The 23062-nt window shown below is 37.4% G+C and overlaps 1 protein-coding gene across 1 annotated transcript; it reads left to right on the forward strand.

The window, feature by feature from the left end:
• Nucleotides 1-2112: 2112 nt before the first annotated feature.
• Nucleotides 2113-22796, forward strand: wls (Wnt ligand secretion mediator). The gene is made up of 12 exons (XM_067362646.1): nt 2113-2354; nt 4568-4843; nt 14527-14651; nt 14856-15017; nt 15353-15489; nt 17927-18095; nt 18241-18338; nt 18456-18519; nt 18805-18948; nt 19671-19754; nt 19864-20017; nt 21965-22796. Exons 1-12 carry the CDS (start codon nt 2249-2251, stop codon nt 22072-22074), a joined length of 1629 nt encoding a protein of 542 aa, XP_067218747.1. The 5' UTR covers nt 2113-2248; the 3' UTR covers nt 22075-22796.
• The last annotated feature ends 266 nt before the right edge of the window (nt 22797-23062 follow it).

Genomic DNA, 23062 nt, shown 5'->3' on the forward strand with positions numbered 1-23062 from the left:
GAATAATTGATTTACTACAAAAATAATTGTATTACAACGTTCATTTTAATTTGGATCACAATTATAGACTTGGATGTTTATCTGTTATACTCCTCCTCAGACTTTAAACAGGACAGGACTAAGTCATATGAGTCATAGGCGGTGGTCAGGTCTAATAAAACTATGACACTATTCAATAGCACTGTTTTTTCCAAGAAGCTGCTAGGCTACCTGTTTTCTCTAGTGTCCCTATAATGCCATGTTTGGCACAAAAAAACAAGCTTGTCTGAAATCACTATCATGATGCACATGCACGTTTTGAACAAATTTTTACAGCAACTGAGTTTTGTTCTAAAAATCCTAGCTGAGTATATGTATGGTGATTGTCCTGAACTGAAGCCACCCTGTATCATCCTCTTGAGATCTACAGCTCTCTTTTTATCCACATGTGAAAATGTGTTCTTGCAGCAGCCTGTCTCTACCAGGGGAGATGATACACTGCTTAACTCAACATAGCTGCTGCCTGCTGACCAAAAAAAAACAGAGCTGCCACTGGACTGGGCTAGAAACACAATGCAAAGGTTCTTCTTTAAAAATATTGTGGACTACTGTGATTAATCAACCTTCAAGTTCAAGACCTGAGAACGTTTTACAGAGGTTGTCATCTGCTTTCAAACAGTTTACCTTTAAAGGAACACTCCACTTTTTTTGAAAATAGGCTAATTTTCCAACTCCCCTAGAGTTAAACAGTTGAGTTTTACTGTTTTCGAATCCATTCAGTCGATCTGGCGGTACCACTTTTAGCATAGCTTAGCATAGTTCATTGAATCTGATTAGACCGTTAGCATCTCGCTCAAAAATGACCAAAGAGTATTGATATTTTTCCTATTTAAATCTTGACTCTTCTCTAGTTCCATGATACGGCAGCAAAGTTCCTTGATTATTACGCCGGAATGAGAGTATAGTTCCTAGCCATATCAGCCTAGGAAATCGCATCTTTTAATTTTCCGTCGGTCTTAGTACACAATGTAACTACAAAAGAATCAAGTTTTCAAACTCGCTCAAAAATGACCAAAGAGTTTCAATATTTTTCCTATTTAAAACTTGATTCTTTTGTAGTTGCATTGTGTACTAAGACCGACGGAAAATTAAAAGATGGGATTTCCTAGGCTGATATGGCTAGGAACTATACTCTCATTCCGGCGTAATAGTCAAGGAACTTTGCTGCCGTATCATGGAACTACAGAAGAGTCAAGATTTAAATAGGAAAAATATTAAAACTCTTTGGTCATTTTTGAGTGAGGTGCTAACGGTCTAATCAGATTAAATGAACTATGCTAAGCTATGCTAAAAGTGGTACCGCCAGAACCGGAGATCGGCTGAATGGATTCAAAAACAGTAAAACTCAACTGTTTAACTCTAGGGGAGTTGGAAAATGAGCCTATTTTCAAAAAGAGTGGAGTGTTCCTTTAAGTTCTCACATGCTGACACCTGAGGAGGCTCTATAAAAAAAACTGAAAGAGCAACACAATTGAAAATGAGTGGCCTGAATTTGAAACGGTTAAATAATACCCATATAATATTATAAAATATGTTTGTATACTCCCTCAGAGTTGAACATTTCCAACTGTAGCAGCAACACAAGGCTAAATATGAAGCAGGTCTGTCCTATTGTCACATTTGCATGGCAGCTGGGGAGGCTCTCAGATGCCTCCAGCACATTCTGAAAAATTCATAGAACAGCATAATTTTAGCCACATAGACTGTCAGTGAATGTTTTTCCTGTAGAATCATTTTCTGTTGCAGTTTTCAAACAAGAACAATCTTCATTCTTAATACATATTGATAATGAAAATGTACATAATCTTAAACATAACGATTTGTAGAGATTACCACAGATTACAAAATGATATTTTTTTGTATTAAAAGACCGAGCAAATGTCGTGCTCTAAAAATGTTGAAAGCATAAAATCAACCACTGCTATTTTGCATGAGGCCAATGAAAAGCTTTGGGCTTTTTGTGCATCTGGCCAAGAGTCTGGTATGACGTCACGTACTCTCTTTTCTTCTGAGTTCCTGATGCAGGGTGGGTCACGTGGTCATTCCCTTTCCCCTATAGTTCCCTATGAAGAGCGCAACACGGGCAGTTCACTAGGGTTTGAGACAGTGCCTGTGTCGCGCACTTAATCTCGGACAGTGCACTGGTCCACCTGGATGCCTTGACTTTCGTTTCTTTGCATTCAATCCTAGAAAAAGAGACACTTTAAAAATGGCTGGAGCAATTATTGAGAATATGAGCACCAAAAAGTTGGTGATTGTGGGAGTAATTCTGCTTTTATTCCAAGCGTTCTCCTTTATGGTCGGAGGACTGATTGGTGAGTAGCTACTTTTACAATTCCGCCTAGATTTGATAGTTCAGGCTTTGTTGGCTTTTGCTTCACAGTGTGTAGCCATTCGTTCTGGTGTGCAACATTAGGTGGACTTTTTTATAGCAAATGAAAAGTTGCAAAATGGCTTTGTTACAGTAGTGTCAAAGATGGGCGCTTATTTTCACCCCGTCGACTGCTGCAGTCTTTGTGCTGCTGCTTTCAGCATTTCGCCTGTAAGTTTGAGAGCCGATAAGATAGACGCGACATTGATTTTTACTCGCTGCTTCAGCGCCTTGAAGTCTCTTGTTTTTCCCGGGTCCCTGGAAATGCCATGAGGAACTAGACGAATAAAGACTCGGCTTGTTTAAACCCACTTGAGCTTGAATTTGACCATGAAAGAGTTTATTTGTCGGTCAGTATTGTTTAAAATAGCTTGATAACTATTAAGAGGTTTTGCTATAATACTTGCATTGTGTATCGACACTTGTTTGTGTAGCGAGTACAACACGATAAAATATCATAAATGGCACATTTTATATTTTAAACTTTTAAATAATCATGTATAATTCAAAGGTAGTATAGCAAATAGACTAATAAAACTCAAGGGAAACCTTAGTACAACATTTAAGAAACATACAACAAAACAAAAGCGTGATGTTATAGACATTATTCTGTGCGCAAACAATAGACAAACATTTCTTTTAACAGTGAAGTAGTATGTTGTATATTACAAACGTTATTTTTGTGAAGTGTACGTGTACGTCTGCCAGCCTTGTATTCTGCAGTTAAAGCAGTCAGTCCACTTCACATTAGCCAATAAAGGGTTAAACGAGGTGCATCTCCAGAACTTTTCTTTGATCTTACATCTGAACAAACAGTCCTCTGTGCCCACAGGCTCTTCCAGCTCCTGCCTGCATTTTCACAAAGACCTCACCAATGTTATTCTTTGCCATTTTATGTGACAGCATAGCGATCAAATATTCCCTTCTATCTTAAGGATTGAGTATTCTTTTCCATTTAGCTTGTTCTAGTTTTGCTCCAATGAGGAAAAAATGGGTTTGTCCTCATCCACGCTTCCTCTTATCAACCTCAGACCTGGTTTTGATAGGAAGGGAATCATTTCTTGGTCTCCTGCAGAATGTGGGATGAATGGTGATAAATTAGCTTTCTTTGGCTATTCTTGTCTGCGATTGATTTAATGAAGCGGGATTCCTTTGTGTTTGTTCGGTGGCTGGTGGCAGACTGGGTAATTGAGTAGAAAGGCACACTGTTCCCCCTGTTATTGGACATCTTAAACACTGCATGAGGTCACCGGCCGAAAGGCAACTATTATTTTATGGTGGTATTTTGAAGAGGGTTTGTTCCCAGCATTGTGGGTCAATGAATAATTGAACTTGGAGAGATTTAGTTTAGTTAATTTTGTTTGCTTAGTATATTTCACAGGAACTGGTTGTGCCCCTCAATTTTTAAGTCCACCCATTAGCTGTTAAGATATTGTGAACATCTGAATTGTGTTCTCACTGAATTATATTGGATTTAATAGTACTGAACACTGCTGGAATAGAGACTGAGCCTGAACAGTGTCCTCAAGCCATAGGCTGGTTCATATTATCTCTCACTTCCCGGTCACTTTAGATGTCCTCAATGACCCAGGAAGGGATCTATTGACTCATACTTAACAAACTACCAGGACCAGCCTCTTGAATGGTGGAGGAAGCCTGTCTTTACTTTCTCATGCTAATGATTCCCTCTTAGCAAGAGTTTATCAGAGGGTCACTTTACGAGTCTTGTATTCATTGTCTAGGCCCTTTGTTTTTATTATACTTTATATTATATTTTATTTTCTCTCAGTCTGTATTGTTTTAGTTTGATATGCATGTGAATTTCTATATAAATTATTTAATTGTTGACAATTCATGTAATAATTTTCTCTTATTTACATTTGCTTTTATTGAACTGGTTGAAAACATTCTAAGGAGTCATCTCGGGACAATCAAATAGCATTAATGAGAAAATAAATTGATAAAAAAAGATGAATATAAAAAAGGTTCATGCAATTCAAAAAGGTTCTTTCATTTCTTCCTTTCCTGTACAATTCACATGAAAGAGATTTTCATTATCTCCTACTTGTGTAAAATATGTGCACAAAAAAATTATTAATTATTAGAAAGAACATTCTTAAATTAATCTTTAAATGATATTCAAATCTGTTTCCACAGCTCCGAGCCCCACCACCGCCGTCCACTACCTGGCCACCAAGTGTGTGGACACCATGAAGACCCACCATAAGGGCTCCAATTGGTTCATGCCATGGGGCCCCGACCAGTGCAGCAAGATCAGAGACTTTGATGAAGCCACGGCCAAGAGAATCGAGGCCAATAACATTGTGTTTGCGGTCCACATTCCTCTGCCCAACAGAGAGATGAGTGCCTGGTTCCAGTTCATGTTGGTTATCCTCCAGTTTGACATCGCCTTCAAAATAAAAAACCCCATTGGTAAGTAATGAAAACGTGTGATTCATTGTATGTGTTTAAGGTTATATTTTGCTCATCTACCCTGCAAAAACACAAAAACATGATATCACTATATGGTTTTTAAGCTTTTAAAAAAACATCACTTTTTGCTGAAAGTGTAGGAGGGGACGTGTGAACACCCAAAGGAATTTCCCATTCTATTCACCCAAAAGTAGATTGGATTTCTCACATGCTGTGAGAGGACTAACAATGATGGATAGTCTGTTTTCCCACTGTTGTAGTTGGAGCCTGAGGGACCTCAATAAGGATTTAGTCAGCATGCAGGTAGGGGGGGAACCGCTCTAGGCTTTGACAAAGACAATTGGAGGATAATAAAAAGAATGTATTCCTGCCATCTGGTTTCGTTGCCATTTCATGAATTAGGATACAGATGCAATATCAACGTTTGAAGATTAAGGCTGTCTACATTAATCCAGAGATACATTTGTGAAAAGAATTTTCATTTTAAAAGCTCGTCATCCACACTAGCTTTTTCAAGAGTTTTAAAGGTATAGTTCACCTAAAAATAAAAATTACCCCATAATTTAGTCACTCTCAAGCCATCCTAGGTGTATATGACTTTCTTCTTTTTAGCCAAACACAATCAGAGTTATATAAAAAATATCCTGGCTCTTCCAAGCTTTACATCCTTATATTGTTGCCGCAGTAAGCACAGTGAAGGCTTCCGTGTTTACGTCCGAATGCCGGCTCAGTATTAGCCAAAGCTAATCACGTGAGCAGCACGACATGTGTGTGTGATGCTGGCGCAGGAGCCGGCCAATAATGAGTCAGCGTTCTGACATAGAACCTGGAAGTGCTGGACGCAAACAACATATGAGAATGACAGAAAAGATGTTGTTGAATAAAGCCATTATTGTTTTGTTTTTGCACACAAAAAGTATTCTTGTCGCTTCATAAAATTAAAGTTGAACCACTGCAGTCACGTCGACTGTTTTAACCGATGTCTTTACTACCTTTCTGGACCTTGAAAGTGTTGGTTGAATTGCTCTCTATGGACGAGTCATATACCTCTCGGATTTCATCAAAAATATCTTAATTTGTGTTCTGAAGATGAACGAAGGTCATACCCTTAAGGTGTGGAACGACATGAGGGCGAGTAATTAATGACACAATTTTTATTTTTGGGGAAACTAACCCTTTAACCCCCTGGAGCTGTGTGGAGTACATTTATGATTGATGGATGGACTTATTTGGACTTCAAAAAACTCATCCTCCAATCACTCCCATTATAAAGCTTGGATGATCCAGGATATTTTTAATATAACTGATTGTGTTTGGCTAAAAGAAGAAAGTGATATACACCTAGGATGGCTTGAGGGTGAGTAAATTATGGGATAATTTTCATTTTTGGGTGAACTATCCCTTTAAAGAAGTTTATCATCCACACTGAAGCATCACAAAATGCTTATATCATCTTACTGTGCGTGAATAAAATGTAATAAAAGCACACTTAGGTGATACTGAGAGAGCAGAGTTCTCATGCTATTCTTCTGGCACAATCATAGCAAAATGTGTCACCACTTGCTGGTGCATTCATTTTGCACTCACACTTTGCAGTAATGTAATATGAAAATGTAAAATTGATCTTTAGCAACAATATGAAATTTAAAGGTGCCGTAGAATGGAAAATTGAATTTACCTTGGCATAGTTAAATAACAAGAGTTCAGTACATGGAAATGACATACAGTGAGTCTCAAACACCATTGTTTCCTCCTCCTTATGTAAATTAGATTTTTGGTTTAAAAGACCTCCGAAGAACAGGCGAATCTCAACATAACACCAACTGTTACGTAACAGTCGAGATCATTAATATGTATGCCCCCAATATTTGCATATGCCAGCTCATGTTCAAGGCATTACACAAGGGCAGCCAGTATTAACGTCTGGATCTGTGCACAGCTGAATCATCAGACTAGGTAAGCAAGCAAGAACAATAGCGAAAAATTGCAGATGGAGCAATAATAACTGACATGATCCATGATTGCATGATATTTTTAGTGATATTTGTAAATTGTCTTTCTAAATGTTTTGTTAGCATGTTGCTAATGTACTGTTAAATGTACTGTTACCATCGTTTCTTACTGTATTCACAGAGACAAGAGCCGTCGTTATTTTCATTATTAAACACTTGCAGTCTGTATAATTCATAAACACAAATTCATTCTTTATAAATCTCTCCAGCAGTGTGTAATGTTAGCTTTAGCCTGTTAGCCACGGAGCATAGCCTCAAACTCATTCAGAATCAAATGTAAACATCCAAATAAATATTGTACTTACGCAATTAGACATGCTGCATGTCGAACACTTTGTAAAGATCAATTTTGAGGGTTATATTAGCTGTGTGAACTTTAAGGCAGTCGCAAGCTCGGGGCGTGGAGCACGAGAATTTAAAGGGTCCACAGCCTGAATCGGCACATATTTAATGATGCCCCAAAATAGGCAGATAAAAAAATTAATAAAAAAAAATCTATGGAGTATTTTGAGCTGAAACTTCAGACACATTCAGGGGACACCTTAGACTTGTATTACATCTTTTGAAAACGCATTCTACGGCACCTTTAATGGCGCATAGAGAGTTTAAAGAGAGATGTATTGGTACAATAGATCACGTCTAAACATTTGTCATCATTTTCAAATACCTTAATTTTTTACAGTCCCCACTTCAATGTGAAAATGGCATTTTCAAATGTATACCCTTTATAGATTGTCTTCAAAAAGCTCAGTTTTTGCAGGACAAAAACACTGTCTCTGTGTGGATGGAAGGCCAAAAAGTAGAGAGAAAGATGCGTTTTCAAATGTATCTAGTCTAGGCGTAGCCTAAATGTGGTGTCTATTAATATTTTAACTAAAAAGACAGTTACATTCCATCACAATTTCTTAGTTTAATCAGGTTCTTGATAGTGTCTCTTGATTTGTCAAGTTACTGTGTCTTTGTTTGAACCTGACTGGTTCCAGCCGTGTAGACTTGCATGGTACTGTTGCCATTTAAAATCATCTGATTGTGGGAGGGTGGGGATCTGGAACGGCTCCAAGTCTGCCCTTTCAAAGACAGGATTAAACGGATAACACTGGCCACTAATGAAGAGCCATTGTCGAGCTAGAGCAGTCTGGGAAAGTGAGCGGAACATCGGCTCCTTCTAGCAGCATGAGCTACTTTGGCTATTCATGTCTTGAGAAATGTAGGAGGAGTCTTTTTTGGTTTCTTAACACATTAACTGCTAGCGTGGAAGCCACCATGCTCCTGCTGTTATATACTCCACCCTGAAGCACGTGCTTGTGGATAAACCAGTGACAAACATTTTTCACTTGTTTGGCACAATGTTCTCATTGCAAAAGTCTTTACCGCAGATCATTGCATTATTCATTAGCATTCAGCACTTTTCAGAACTATTTTTGTTGTTCGGGGTTTTGTAGCACCATCTGGAATTTGCTCTCCTAGAAGATCCTCCTCAGCCAGATGTTATGTGTTTACCATGAGTCTTGTGTGATCTTCTGCCAGAACTGTTTCTCTCTCTGTTGTGTCCTGTTCTCCGAGCAAGACCTCACAGATTGTCAACAGTCTTTTCTAATAAGGTCCTAGAAGGGATTCTTTTGGCACTCAGAATTCACCCATCACAGGCGAACTGTGCAGTGTTTGGAAAATTCAGAAATTCATTAGGAAAAAGTGTCATATTGTACAGAGAAAGATGAAGAGAAAGACATGTTACTCCTACTTCTAAATTACAGATTGCACATGGTTAAAGACACCAATGCAACTCAACTTCTTAAACACATTTTGTGTCATCAAAACAGCTGCATGACATCATCAGGTTGCAGTTTCACATTTTGTTGTTTGTACTGTTATGTTTTATACAACTGTTGTCAATTGTCAGAATCTAGATATCTGAGGCTAGAAAATCCTATAATTCTATATAATTCTAAATCCTATAATCCTATAAATCCTATAATGTAATGTAATAGAATTGAATGAGTTGGATTAGTTTAGATGTATGAAGAGATTACTTTTTTTTTTTTTTTTTTTTGTATAGGCTTTATAGACAGACATATTGAGAGTGACTCTTGAAGGACCACTCTCAATCTGTCTATAATATAAAGCCTATTAAAAAAAAAGTCTTTTAGTCTAGTATTTTACAATCACAATGCTTGTGATTATTATTAACACTCTGGAGTCGGGTAACGCGCCGGCACGTTTTGCAGGATTTTTTTCACATTGTAGTAAAACAGACTTAAAGGAACACTCCACTTTTTTTGAAAATAGGCTCATTTTCCAACTCCCCTAGAGTTAAACAGTTGAGTTTTACTGTTTTCGAATCCATTCAGCCGATCTCCGGGTTCTGGCTGTACCACTTTTAGCATAGCTTAGCATAGTTCATTGAATCTGATTAGACCGTTAGCATCGCGCTTAAAAATGACCAAAGAGTTTTGATATTTTTCCTATTTAAAACTTGAATCTTCTGTAGTTAAATCGTGTACGAAGACCGACAGAAAATGAAAAGTTGCGATTTTCTAGGCTGATATAGCTAGGAACTATACTCTCATTCAGGCGTAATAATCAAGGAACTTTGCTGCCGTATCATGGCTGCAGCAGTGCAATGATATTAAACAGCGTCTCTCACAAACGTCTCCATGGTTGCAAGGCACGTTCCCTGTGCAAGCAGGGGCTCACGGGCGCTGCGTAATATCATTGCACTGCTGCAGCCATGGAACGGCAGCAAAGTTCCTTGATTATTACGCCTGAATGAGAGTATAGTTCCTAGCCATATCAGCCTAGAAAATCACAACTTTTTATTTTCCGTTGGTCTTAGTACACGATTTAACTACAGAAGAGTCAAGTTTTAAATAGGAAAAATATCAAAACTCTTTGGTCATTTTTAAGCGCGATGCTAACGGTCTAATCAGATTCAATGAACTATGCTAAGCTATGCTAAAAGTGGTACCGCCAGACCCAGAGATCGGCTGAATGGATTCGAAAACGGTAAAACTCAACTGTTTAACTCTAGGGGAGTTGGAAAATGAGCCTATTTTCAAAAAAAGTGGAGTGTTCCTTTAAAATACTAAATTTTTTGTCAGAGACATAATATATCAATTGAAACTATAGAATATCTTCTTTCATTTGTGTACACTCAGAGTAAAAACAAAATGTTGTGCTTTTTGCAAAATAAAGAAAACTAACATGATGCGTGATTTCTCCTCTCCCTCTGAACGAAGTCCAATCTGATAGTTCTCAGAAAATTAACTGTAACTTAGTGAATACTAATGACACAAAAATGAGACTTATGTCTAAAGACACGTTGAAATGTCAGGTTTTAAATCGTGTAAGTCAAATCGAGAAAAAAATATTTTTTTTCTCTTTTTATGTAATCTAAGTGAAAATAGAGCCATGTCAGACATCCGAGATTCAGCTCATTATCCACTAATTCGGCCACACCCACGGAGCGAGCGCTATTCAGATGCAAATTCTGAGGCAATACACATCGTCGCGATCATGTATTTATTATCTTAAAAAGTGTGTTTCTGCATGTTATAGCCATGGTTAGCGATCTCTGGAAGGCTCTGTTGCTAGTTCCTGGAATGTCACATGGTATGCCTGTTCTTCACTGAGTCATTTGTGGAAAACCATTATTTTAAATTGTAATATTATTTCACAGTATTGCTGTTTTTTCTGTATGTTTGATATACAGTATGATGAGCTTGAGACATGTTCACAGGGTTTTTTCACATAGTCTACCTGACTGAAAGGGCTTATTATGCGGGTCTTTGTCTTCTCAGGTGTGAATCACAGCATTTTTCATGAAGATTCACACCTCCATGCATACTGTGTTTCTTGACAAAATTTAAATATCTATATTGTTTTATATGAATGTGTAGGCAGGATAATTTTGACTTTATTTCGAAGCAAAAATTTTAGTTTACAACCTCCAATACCCAGAAGTGTTGTGAACACATATTAAATATTTATTTTTTGGCCTTATTTCAAGTTTTTTTTTTTTTTTTTTCAATAACCACACATAAACGTTATTCCTTCAAAAATACAAACATGTACATACATGTTGCTCACATATCATGGTAGCCTAGTTCGTGCTGAATACAGTGTTGACACTTTTTCCATTAATATGTATATGAACAACTGAAAAAAGCACAAATGTCAGGGCATGTCAAAACTTCTCCAGGGCCCCAAATCAGCCTCAGACTCCAGAGGGTTAAAGGATTAGTCCACTTTCAAATAAAATTGTCCTGATAATTTACTCACCCCCATGCCATCCAAGATGTTCATGTCTTTCTTTCATCAGTTGAAAAGAAATTGAGGTTTTTGATGAAAACATTCCAGGATTATTCTTCTTATAGTGGACTTCAATGGCCTCCAAACAGTTAAAGTTCAAAATTACAGTTTCAGTGCAGCTTCAAAGGGCTTACCAGATGAGAAATAAGGGTCTAATTTAGCGACACGATCAGTCATTTTTGAAAAAAAAAAAATACAACTGTATATGCTTTATATAAACAGATGATCGCCTTGCACATGCTTCCGCTTTCTGTATTCTTCAAAAAGCTTACGCTGTATGTCCTACGCCTTCCCTATTCAACTTACAGAACGAACCCAGCGCCAGTTTTGATTTTTTTTTTTTTTCGTAAGTAGAATAGGGACGGTGTAGGACATACAGCATAAGCTTTTTGAAGAATACAGAAAGCGGAAGCATGTGCAAGGCGATCATCTGTTTATATAAAGCATATACAGTTGTATTTTTTTCGAAAATGTCCGATTGTTTCGCTAGATAAGACCCTTATTCCTCATCTGGTATCGTTTAAAGCCCTTTGAAGCTGCACTGAAACTGTAATTTTGACCTTCAACTGTCTGGAGGCCATTGAAGTCCACTATAAGGAGAATAATCCTGGAATGTTTTCATCAAAAACATGAATTTCTTTTCAACTGAAGAAAGAAGGACATAAACATCTTGGATGACATGGGGGTGAGTAAATTATCAGGAAAATTTTATTTGAAAGTGGTCTAATCCTTTTAAGTGGGGGTCATTTTTTAGGATTCTTAACCTAACCTAAGTCTCTGAGATCCTGACACCTTGCACTTCTGGAGACTCCAGGTAGGTTGCAGTTTTGGAAAACTGTGCCGGTGCAAGGTTCGTTTAGCCATCCCTGGCCCACTTGGAAGAGGTGAACAATGCAACTTGGGCTCAGTGTAAGGCAACAGTGCCTAGTGTGATTACACCCTAAGTGTTTTGAGTTCAGTCTTAGAATGTTTCAGCTAGTCATTAAGTGCCCAGCATAAATGAAATCTGGAAAATGGTATATCATCATTCAACTAAAGCACTAAGCGTTAGCCTGGTAGTTAAATGTTTAATTGTCTGACTGACTGCAAGTCGAGTATTCCACGGGGAAAGTGGAGGAGGAGGAGCACAGCAAGTGGGCGTATGATTGAAGAGAATGTGCAGGATATTTTCATTTCTTGTTACAATAAAGTTTTAACTAATTCAAAAGGTGTAAATGATAATGCTCAATGAATAGGAAAGTCTATTTTCAGATGAATCTATCTATTGTAACCTAACTCATCAGACAATGATTTATCAGGAAAATTTTACAGGGGCACAGCAAAACTTTACTAGGGCTTGTGCCCTGATGAAAAAGGTCTAGTGACGCCCCTGTCACCATCGCCTCTGCTTTATTTTCCATGGAGTGCCGCTGGTTCTTGCTTTCTCATCTCTCTGGCCCAAGCAGCAACAGTTTGGCTGGTCTCCAGCAATAACACAGCTGTTGAAATGGCTTAGTCGCCGGGGTGATGCGCGCTGCGCCCGGGCGGAATGTTTGTGTGCGCTAAGCTGACATTCAGAGCTCTTTGGCACAGCCGCTCGTAGGTGGGGGCCACTGCAAACACGCTGGAGGAAAGAGGACCGGCTAATAATGTCTGCCGCTCTCTGCCTTTCTTTTCCTCCTGCCCCTCCCCCCATAAAGCTCAGCCCTCCATGTCCAGGAATTCTCTTTAGTTCTTTCCAGCTTGTTTCATAACACAACAAGGATCTCTTTAGAGAGGTGAAGTGGAACACACAGGGCTGTGCAAAGCGATCTAAACCACGGGCCCCTTTCCCAGCTACCTCCTGCTTCCCCCAATGCTCAGAAAAATCATACCACATGACTCTGTAATACTCTGACAATCCCTCATGCATATTTGCTGCTTGAGTTTTGAACATTTAGGGAAATGCCCATCTGTGAGGTTATGATTGACTTGAATGGGGTGTCCACTGTCCATAGATTAAATGACTCCCAGGTTACCTTGAGCTACTTTTAGCCACACAACGATGACAAGACTTATTCATGAGAATGGTATGAGCTGTCATGAATCTGTCATTTCACGTCTGCATTTGGCCTTGTGCATAAATGTCCGCTGCTGTTCTTCAGTCAGCAGGCACTCATTTAATTTTTCCAGATGTGAAGGTCTTGAAGAGATAAGATGATCTCGAAAATGAAAATTCTGTCATCCTTTAATCACCCTCATGTTGTTGCAAGCCTGTGTGAATTTTTTTTTTCCCCCCTTCGGAACACAAAACATGAATTTGAGGAATATCCCGACTAATTTTGTCATTTCGCCATATGTGATTGTGTGAGTAACAGACTGAATTTAATACTTGAAACAAGTACTTGAGAAATTCTTAAGTTCTAGAATAACTTAAGATTATTTATTATTTTTTTTTTTTTCTTTCTTTAAAAAAATGGACTTTGTTATCTGATTTTATGGCAGTACTTACAGAAGACTCGCTAATCTGCTTAATGTCAAACACCTTAAAGGCCGTTTTTTGCACTGCCTTCAGTGCACTTAATATGATTAATAATCATATTAAGTGCAAACCATTTTCATCACAAATGGCTTGACGGGAGTTCACCACTTGCAGTCACAGTTTTTAATGTGACATGTATTTGAAATAGTTGTTTTTAAAAAGTCTGTCTCAAGCTATTTTACTTTTTGGGCATTTAAGACAAGTTAGAGGTTATCTTATTAAAATCAAGAGTAGTAATTGTTTACATTAGTTAACACACTGAACTATCAAGAACAAACAATGAGCTGCTGTATTTTTATTAACTAATGTTTAACAAATACAGTAACAAATGTATTGCTCATGGTTAGTTCATGTTAGTTAATATATAATTAACTAATGTTAACAAATGAACCTTTATTGTAAAGTGTTACCCAAATATTCTTATCTCTGTTCTTAAGTTTGAATATAAGAAGAATTTTATTCTTAGTGTTTTATGAATCCGACCTTGATCCAGTTGTAGCGGTTAACAGGGGAAGATTATCTGGCAATAAATGAAATCACTTGAATGTATTTTTTTTTTTTTTTTCCCAGTCAGTTGCTATTGTATATATTGAGGGGACTTGGATTAACAGGGAAAACGAGTCATATGGACCATTTTTGTAATAAATACTATATTGTACTTTTGGAGCTGGAGACTCTCTCCCAGTTCATTTTTATAATTTGAAAAAAGTTTGGCCAGGATCATCTTTTGTGTTGCACAGAAGAAAGAAAGGAAGTCATATGGGTTATTATTTAATTATATTTATTGATCTATAATGCAGCAACTGTTAGTGGTTAAAGTGCAATATCAAAATGAAGTAAGTGTGTTCTATGTGGGCGTGTAGATGATGGAGCTTTGGTCACCATGGACGTTGGTCTGGCCTACAGAGACAGCACCCTGAGTGAGTGGACTGAGATGGCCCATTCCATAGAGCATCGCAAACTGAGCTGCAATTTCACTGCAACCAAGGTAAACACAATAGTCATTTCTGACCCATACCAGATCCAACTCACTCCTTACTGGAAGTGTTAAGACCATTCTACAAGCTATAAGGCTGCGGCTTGTTGTTGATCAATTTATTCAATTGTCAAAATGAATATAGCGTCTACATTTTTAGTTCCCTTCAATCTCTGTAAGAGAATTTTTTTTTTTTTTTTTTTTTTTTTTTTTAAGACTTTTGAGAATGAGGGCCGTTACTATGATTGTGACCTGTTGCCCTTTATGGAGGTTGGCAGCGTGGCCCATAAGTACTATCTCCTCAACATCCGGTTACCCGTCAATGAACGCAAAAAAGTCAACATTGGGATTGGAGAAATCAAAGACATCCGTCTTGTGGTGAGTTTCAGATTGTGACTTTGATGAATATAGTCATAGGATGCATGTTTAAAACTCATCGTTGTGTAGGCGGTTTTGTTTGAGCGTTGTTTGCATGGGAGGATTTTGGCCCTGTCTCGGCTTGTTATAATTGGCACAAACTTCTGGACAGGGCAATGGTTATGCAAATGTTAGTGGACTGAAGACATCTGGACTGCATCACATCTTAATCTTCACTTTTGTTTGGCTTGCTCCTCTTATTTGGCTCTCAGCAAACAACCATACCCATCAATTAAGTGTCCTTAATGTGTTTCTCATGATGTCACTGTAATGTCCCTCTCAATCTTACTTTCCAGAGCATTCATCAAAACGGTGGCTTCACCAAGGTTTGGTTTGCCATGAAGACATTCCTCACTCCCAGCATCCTCATTATCATGATCTGGTACTGGAAGAGAATCACCCAGATGACCCGGCCACCCGTCCTGCTAGAAAAGTAAAGCCATGTTTCTGTCACTTCCTTAGATTTAGATTACGTTAAACTTGGCTTCTAGGTCAAAAGTTATCATGGGACTATATTTTTTCTGGTTTTATTAGTTTACTGGTCAATGGAATAAAGAAATATGAGAGAGCTTAGATCCTCACACTGGTGTGACCATAGGAAACATTTTATTATTAACATTTTCTGGCTGGGGTGGTTGCCAGGGCATTGGTTGAAAGGGGTTACGAGTTGTTTTTACAGTGCTGCTATGTGGTTGTTAGGTGCCTGCTTACTGGCCCGAGTCAAATGAGTCCTCCCTCAAATCTCTGTAATATTCTGGTCTCTAAATATGGCTCAGAGTACGTCAGTGGGATTTTTGATGTTGTTGTTGTTGTTAATTCAGGTGAAAATCAAAAACTTCATACATTTACATTTATGCATATGGTATACACGCTTTTATTCAAAGAAACTTAGATTGATTGAAAGTTTTTGCATTTTATCAGTTCATGCATGCCCTGGCAATTGAACCATGACCTTGGCGTTGTTAGTGCCACGCTCAACTGTTTGAGCTGCAGGAATGCATTTGGCATTTAATTTCTCAATACAAAATGCATTGCTCTGTAAACAGTAGCTGCGTTTACATGGATTCTGATAATCCGATTGTAATCGGACTAGTAGCACAGTTGGAATAAAGTCACATGTAACTCCGTCAATCAAAATGAATTGGCCAAATCAGATTACAATTTAATTTGGATTGTAAGGGATGGTTTAAACCTTTTCTAATCCAATCAAGAGGACATGTAAACACTTGATTGGATTGAAACCCAAAACTGGAAAGGGCTACGCATGCGCATGAATTCACCAAACAAAAGGTGTCTATGTAAGCGTAGCTAGTGTTTTATATAACACCATTATAGTCAGATGGCCAAGATCTGATACTAATGGAAACTGATATTTGCTAAATAAATCGTTTTCATCATTTCACTTCATCTTTCTTCTTTACAAACTAAACGCCACATGCACCATCCATCCATTTCTCCCTCACTCTGGTTTGGCACTAGCAGTCCCAGAAGACGGAAAGCTCTCAGCTAGTCATTCTTTGTGCAACTTGCAGACAGGATAATTATTTTTTCATGTTTTAAAAGCTTTTCCGAGCCGACTAGCATACTTTTCCACTAAAGTGTCAAGATGGAAACTAGAATACATCTCAAAGAGGAGCCCAAGAATGTGTGACATGAGCTCCCTGCTGATTTTCTTTTTACTGGAATGATGCCAGAATGCTGCTTCATGCCAGTGGAGCCAACAGAGACGCTGTGAGTGTTTGAGTTGCATGTCTCCAGGGAACAGTTTTTTTTTTTTTTTTTTTTAGTTGACGTCATGGATGTGTGCTATCTTGCATTCTTGTACTTCACAGCTAGCTTTTTGTGCCCTTGATGTTTGAGAGGAAGCTAAGCGTCTAGTTTTTTCCCCTGTAATTCTTTTAGTTTTTGAAATCATTCAGATATGCTGAATTACTGCTCATGAAACACTTTCTTTCTTTCAAAAACATATCCTTTTCTTTATTGTGGGATTGCATGTCATTTAATATCATGTTTTACTTTTTAACAGCTGAAAAGCTGCTTTGTTCACATCTGCGGCAAACAAATGCACCTTCGTACCCTCACCAGAGTTGAACTCATGGGACATTCCCAGCATTCCAACACAATATGGTCTCTTTCTGCCTCAATCGGGCAGGCTGGAATGTTGTGATTCATGTGTTTGAAGTCACATTCCACACCCCATCTCGGTCTCACCGAACTGTGTTTTAGCTTGTCCCAGCATGGCTGCTTTTGAACACTAGAGAACAAAGAGCAAGATGTTTTGGTTCTTCTTGGTTCTACTCTTTTGGTTTCTTCTCAGATACATGCCTAGTTCTGTCATGAAACTCTAGATGGCGCAGGCTGATGGATCCTTAACGCAAACTGATGATATTTTCATAGTTAACTACTGGCCGTTAACTGATGGGTTCATATCGCATTTGCAGCCAATGAGCTTGCTGCTCACATCATTTAAATGGCTGTTTAGCATTCACTATAACGGCTGCGTGCTTTCAAAGTTCCTCTGAAACCCTCCACTTCCCCAGCTAAACATATAGATCTGCTATAGGTAATTTTTTTTTTTTTCTATATGCAATTTGTCAGCAGCATTATGTTTAGCAGCGTATCAGTTTATGTATTGGCAGTAGCAAGTTCCTGTACTTGCTCTGCAGCATTAATCTACAACTACAGCAATATTTAACAGCAGCAGCAATAAAGCAGTGCTATTTCACCAAGACCAAATACATTAACAATGTAATATCCATTACTATGTTAAAATCTTTTGAGAGTTCTCATGATAGAAAAGTTGGTAATAAAGTGATCTTCGCTAGTATATTGATAATGATCCTATCTCTGTACACTTTGCTCACTTTTAGAGTTATCTTCGCTCTGGGAATCTCCATGACCTTCATAAATATCCCAGTGGAATGGTTCTCGGTGGGTTTCGACTGGACCTGGATGCTGCTCTTTGGTGACATCCGTCAGGGCATCTTCTATGCCATGCTGCTTTCCTTCTGGATCATCTTCTGTGGTGAACATCTCATGGTATCTCATTTTTCCTTTTTGTCCAAACAGCAGACAACTGATGGAGTGTTTGAGCTACTAACTGAGTTACTTGACCTGATTGCCAAACTCAAAATTTAAAACAGTTTATTACTATAATGGATTCTTTTGTTGTTTTTTTTCCTAGGACCAGACTGAGAGAAACCGTTTTTCTGTGTACTGGAAACAGGTTGGACCCATAGTTTTTGGCTCATTCTGCCTCTTCATCTTTGATATGTGCGAGAGGTGAGCCAAGTTGAACTTCACGCATTCTTGGCATGAAGTTACTGTCCTTAGTTCCCATCTAACTCGAGTTCTTTGGTGCTTAGTGCTGCTGCGTAAACATTTTTTTTTCCTCCGTAGAGGAGTACAGCTGAAGAATCCTTTCTACAGTATCTGGGCCTCAGATGTTGGAACGGAGCTGGCTGTATCCTTCTGAAAGTGTGGGGCTGTTGGTACAGATGTTTCTTAAACAAAGAGAAACTGTTTGTGATGATGGCTGATGATAATCCCAGCGGTGTTCAGTCTGTATTATGGTTATGCATCTTATGCTGCCTTGCGTGCCACATATGTTCAGTCTTAACATGTAGTAAAGGCGTCTAGACTAAATGATGATCCACAGGAAGATTTCTTAGCACAGTGTATATCACAGAAGTACAGAAATCAGCATAATAGATTTGTTAAGTTATGACTTTAACTGAGGTTGGTGCAGATGGCCTTCATCATTGTAGCAGGAATCTGTGCATGTCTCTACTTCCTGTTCCTGTGCTTCATGGTGTTCCAAGTGTTCAGAAATGTCAGCGGGAAAAGGTCATCCTTACCTGCTATGACGAAGGCTCGTCGACTGCACTATGAGGTAATGAGTAACCTAGATACTGTTAGCATTTATACGACTAGCAAGCTTTCTGGTTGAAGACACAAAAGAAGTGTTTGTTCAAACAAGTTTAGAAAATAGCTAAAACTAAAGGTAGAGTTTATGATTATAAACTGACTGCTGATGACTATGCTGCTAGATATATTTAAATACACTACCATTCAAACTGTTTATTAACCATTTTTATTGCATTTATTTGATCAAAAATACAGTAAAAAAATGTAATAATGGGAAATATAAGAAAACAGAAAACAGTTATTTTAAATTGTAATATTATTTTTGAATTTTCAGCATCATTACTCCTGTCTTTAGTGTCACATGATCCTTCAGAAATAATTCTAATATGCTGATTTGGTGCTTAAGAAAGTTTTCTTATTATTATCAATGATGAAAACGGTTGTGCTGCTTAATATTTATAATTTAATGCATCCTTGCTGAATAAAATTTAATAATTAAAAACAAAAAAAGAGATTAAGAAATCTTACTGACCCCAAATTTTGAATGGTAGTATGTAGCTTTCTTTAATGTCAATTAAGAATAATATATAATACCGAATAATCAACTGATGGTTTTTAAAATGAATACTGAATGAAAACAAACATAACATTTTTTTTTTTTTCAAGTTCCATGTGTTTATTTGACCATTTTGCATGTTTATAGCTTGAGTTTCTTAAATTATATATCTATTTTTTGTTTTGTTTTAGGGCCTCATCTTCCGCTTCAAATTCCTGATGTTGGTCACGCTGGCATGTGCTGCCATGACGGTAATTTTCTTCATCATAAGCCAGGTATAGATTATTTATCCACTAAATCTTTTTCTACATGATATTCCATTGCAGATTATAGATGGATGGATTCATTCAGATTATCTATGCGTTACGTGTTATATGTTAACAGGTTAATGAGGGTCACTGGCACTGGGGAGGGTACACTGTTCAGGTGAACAGCGCCTTCTTCACTGGAATCTATGGCATGTGGAACCTCTATGTGTTTGCCCTTATGTTCCTCTATGCGCCATCTCATAAACGCTACGGGGATGAGCAGTCAAGTGGTAAGACTCCTGAAGAGCAAAATGCAACCGCAGAACCAGTTTCATGTCAGCAGCACAAAGAAATCGGTACCTGCAGTACTACAAATGCATTCACTTAGCACCATGTTATACAGTCTCCTGGTGTTTGGTTTGTTTTAAGACAAGCTCATCTTGATGCCAGAAAAAGGTGGGGCGTATGTTTTTTTTTTTTTTTTTCTTTTTTTTTTCTCTTTTGGGGAAATGGGCCTCTTTGGCAGCAGTGGGTGTCTCTAATCTAGGCCAGGCTTCCTACTTGGGTTGGTGTAATGAAAACCATCAATATCTTGATGTCATGCGTAAAACTTTCTTCAGTTTTCTGTTCCAAAATGGCATATGTTATTAGATTAGTCATTCAGGAGGTAGATTTCCAAAAATGACTTCAATATTTTTTGTTAAAAAAATAAAAAAATTGTGGGTAGGAAATTTTCACTTAATGATATTATATTGTTTGACTTGTCAATGGTCATATCTTAATTCCCCACCTATTATAATTTGAGTAAATGTAAGAGCTGAAAATCTGTTTATATTGACTTTACTGATGAGATGTTTGTAAGTAAAATATGGTGCTAAAAATTGAGCTTTGCCATCACAGGAATAAATTACATTGTAAAATGTACTAAAAGAGATCAGTTATTTTAGATTATTGTAAAAAGATTGCAGTATCACTGCTTTTATTGTAGTTTTGATCAAATAAATCCAGCCTTGGTGGGCACTAGAGACTTTGAAGTGGATTAGATTTTTAAATGTTTTTAAACGCAGTTAAATGGTATTCTAAGTTTATATACAAATATTTATGCATATGAAAAAGTGCTATGGAACTATTATAGAAAGAAAAAGATGCTTGACTGGTAAGTCTTTCTAAGCTTTTTTTTTTTTTTTTTAAATGGCCAATAAGGGTTAGAAATGGTGAAAATATGCTTCCATACTTTTAGGCTATATTCAGACTGCCAGCAAAAATAGTTTTGCATATTCGGATTGTATTCAGATGGGTTTTTAAAGTCTGCATAAGCAAAAAAAAAAACATTCTATTATCTATTACATTCTATCTAAAAAAAAAAAAAATCAATTTTTTTATTTATGTATTTTTTAATTATTTTTCAAATTTGATTCATACCAAATTTGGAGGTGGTTTGAAATGGACTCTTATTGTAAAGTGTTACTATTTCATATAAGTCCAAACAGTCACGCTTAATGGGTTAGTTCACCCAAAATCCCATGATTTACTCACTCTTAAGCCATCCTAGGTGTATATGACTATCTTCTCTAAGACAAACATAATAGGAGCTGTATTAAAAAAATATCCTAGCTCTTCCTAGCTTTATAATGGTAGTGAATGGCGCTCACGATTTTGAAGACCAAAAAAGTGCATCTATCCATCATAAAAGTAATCCACACGGCTCCAGGGGGTTAATAAAGTCTCTGATTTTTTTTTTTTTTTTTTTTTTTGTAAGAGAAAAATCCATATTTACAACTTTATAAACTATAATAATATCCAGCTTCCGGTAAAAATCTGTACGCAAGTCGAATATGGTAGAAACGTAACCTCTAATGTGGTTACACTTGCATAAGTGTGTACGCCTACATCCTTACCAAAGCAGCCCATGCAGATTTTATCTCTAATGTTGTTTTCTCTTCTCTTTGAGCTCAACATATTGAAGGCATTAGGTCTGTACCAGCATTTTTTTGAAGATCTTGTCTTGTTCTAAACAGAATTTGTTTCGGTCCCAGACTAAGAGGACTCAGAATTTTATTTCAAGACAACATATGTGAGGATATTAACTTGTCACATTATTCCTGTGATTGGATGTAAAACTTCCTGCTTCAAATGAAATCAGTAACATTTCTAATTGGTCTTTTTGTTTGTCAGAAGTATTTTCTTGTTTATGCTGTATCTTCATCTAGACAAATATTGTCACCTTAACTTTATAGCTGATCAAGGTGGAAACAGTGGAGAGGACATTCAACTGACCACCACCATCACACATGTGGACGGGCCTACAGAGATCTACAAAATGTCCGGCAAAGAAGCTCAAGAGTAACTGTCGCCTTTACCCAGACTCCAACGAGAGCCAGCAGAGTCTCAAAAGTTCAAGCAATACGTTGTGTGGTCCCCCTCATTTCACTCACAGCCTCACAAATATTAAGTCCCCTTTTCACAGTTTGACTTTCCATTTTACTGAGGTTCAGTCTAAGAACAGCTGCTTGTGCCGAGCTGTAGAAAAATGGAGTTGCACACCATCTTGTGGTGCTGGGAGAATTATCAAGTGTATCTAGCACTGTGGATAGGCAAACACACTGGTGATGGCAAGGACCAATATAACGTACTTCTAAAAACCGAGAAGAAAAGGAAACAAGGACATTGTTTCCTGTTGATATATTTTGTAGCTGAGATTGTTTTCCCCTTTCATTTTGTAATTACAAAACAAGGAAGAAAAACTGTTAGCATACGGTATAGTCATGTATGTATTTGTTGGTTGATCCTTCCTCATCTGACTTCCTTAAACACTCCCCACCAAATGTAAACACATGGAAACCATAACGTGAATTCAAACCAAGGTCTCTCAGAACAAGGTGCGGATGTCAAGTGACATATAGATTGATCCTTATGTTCTGAATGGCAAACACTATGTTCTATGTTACAATGTAGAGATATATTTTTTATAAAGTGCTTATTTTCATCTTTATGAAAGCATTAGTGGCTGTATTGTATCATTGTGTTGTAAAAGTTGAGTTTTTCTTTTTTCAATTTGTATCATGGAAATTTAGGGTTTTGTTTTTTTTCATGCTTTTTATGCTAATTTAAATAATAAAAAAAAAACATTTTAGATTTGTTTGGTTAATGGGACTTTGCTTATATTTGCAGTACAAACATAAATCTCAGAATTACACTATAACTTAATGGGAGGCTAAATAGAATCTTACATAAAGAGACACATGTGTAAAACATTTTTAATTTGCAACTCGCTTAAAAGTTTATGCTACATCTTGCACTTTTGGTTTATATGCAGTCGTGAGAGATGCAAAACA

Source organism: Chanodichthys erythropterus, chromosome 16, assembly GCF_024489055.1.
Source record: "Chanodichthys erythropterus isolate Z2021 chromosome 16, ASM2448905v1, whole genome shotgun sequence".
Taxonomy (NCBI): Eukaryota; Metazoa; Chordata; class Actinopteri; order Cypriniformes; family Xenocyprididae; genus Chanodichthys; species Chanodichthys erythropterus.

Coding starts and splice junctions, on each gene's coding strand:
- wls (XM_067362646.1), top strand. CDS start 2,249: ATGGCTGGAGCAATTATTGAGAATATGAGCACCAAAAAGTTGGTGATT. Junction 18,949..19,670: donor CTCGTCGACTGCACTATGAG/GTAATGAGTAAC, acceptor GTTTTGTTTTAG/GGCCTCATCTTCCGCTTCAA. Junction 19,755..19,863: donor TTTTCTTCATCATAAGCCAG/GTATAGATTATT, acceptor ATATGTTAACAG/GTTAATGAGGGTCACTGGCA.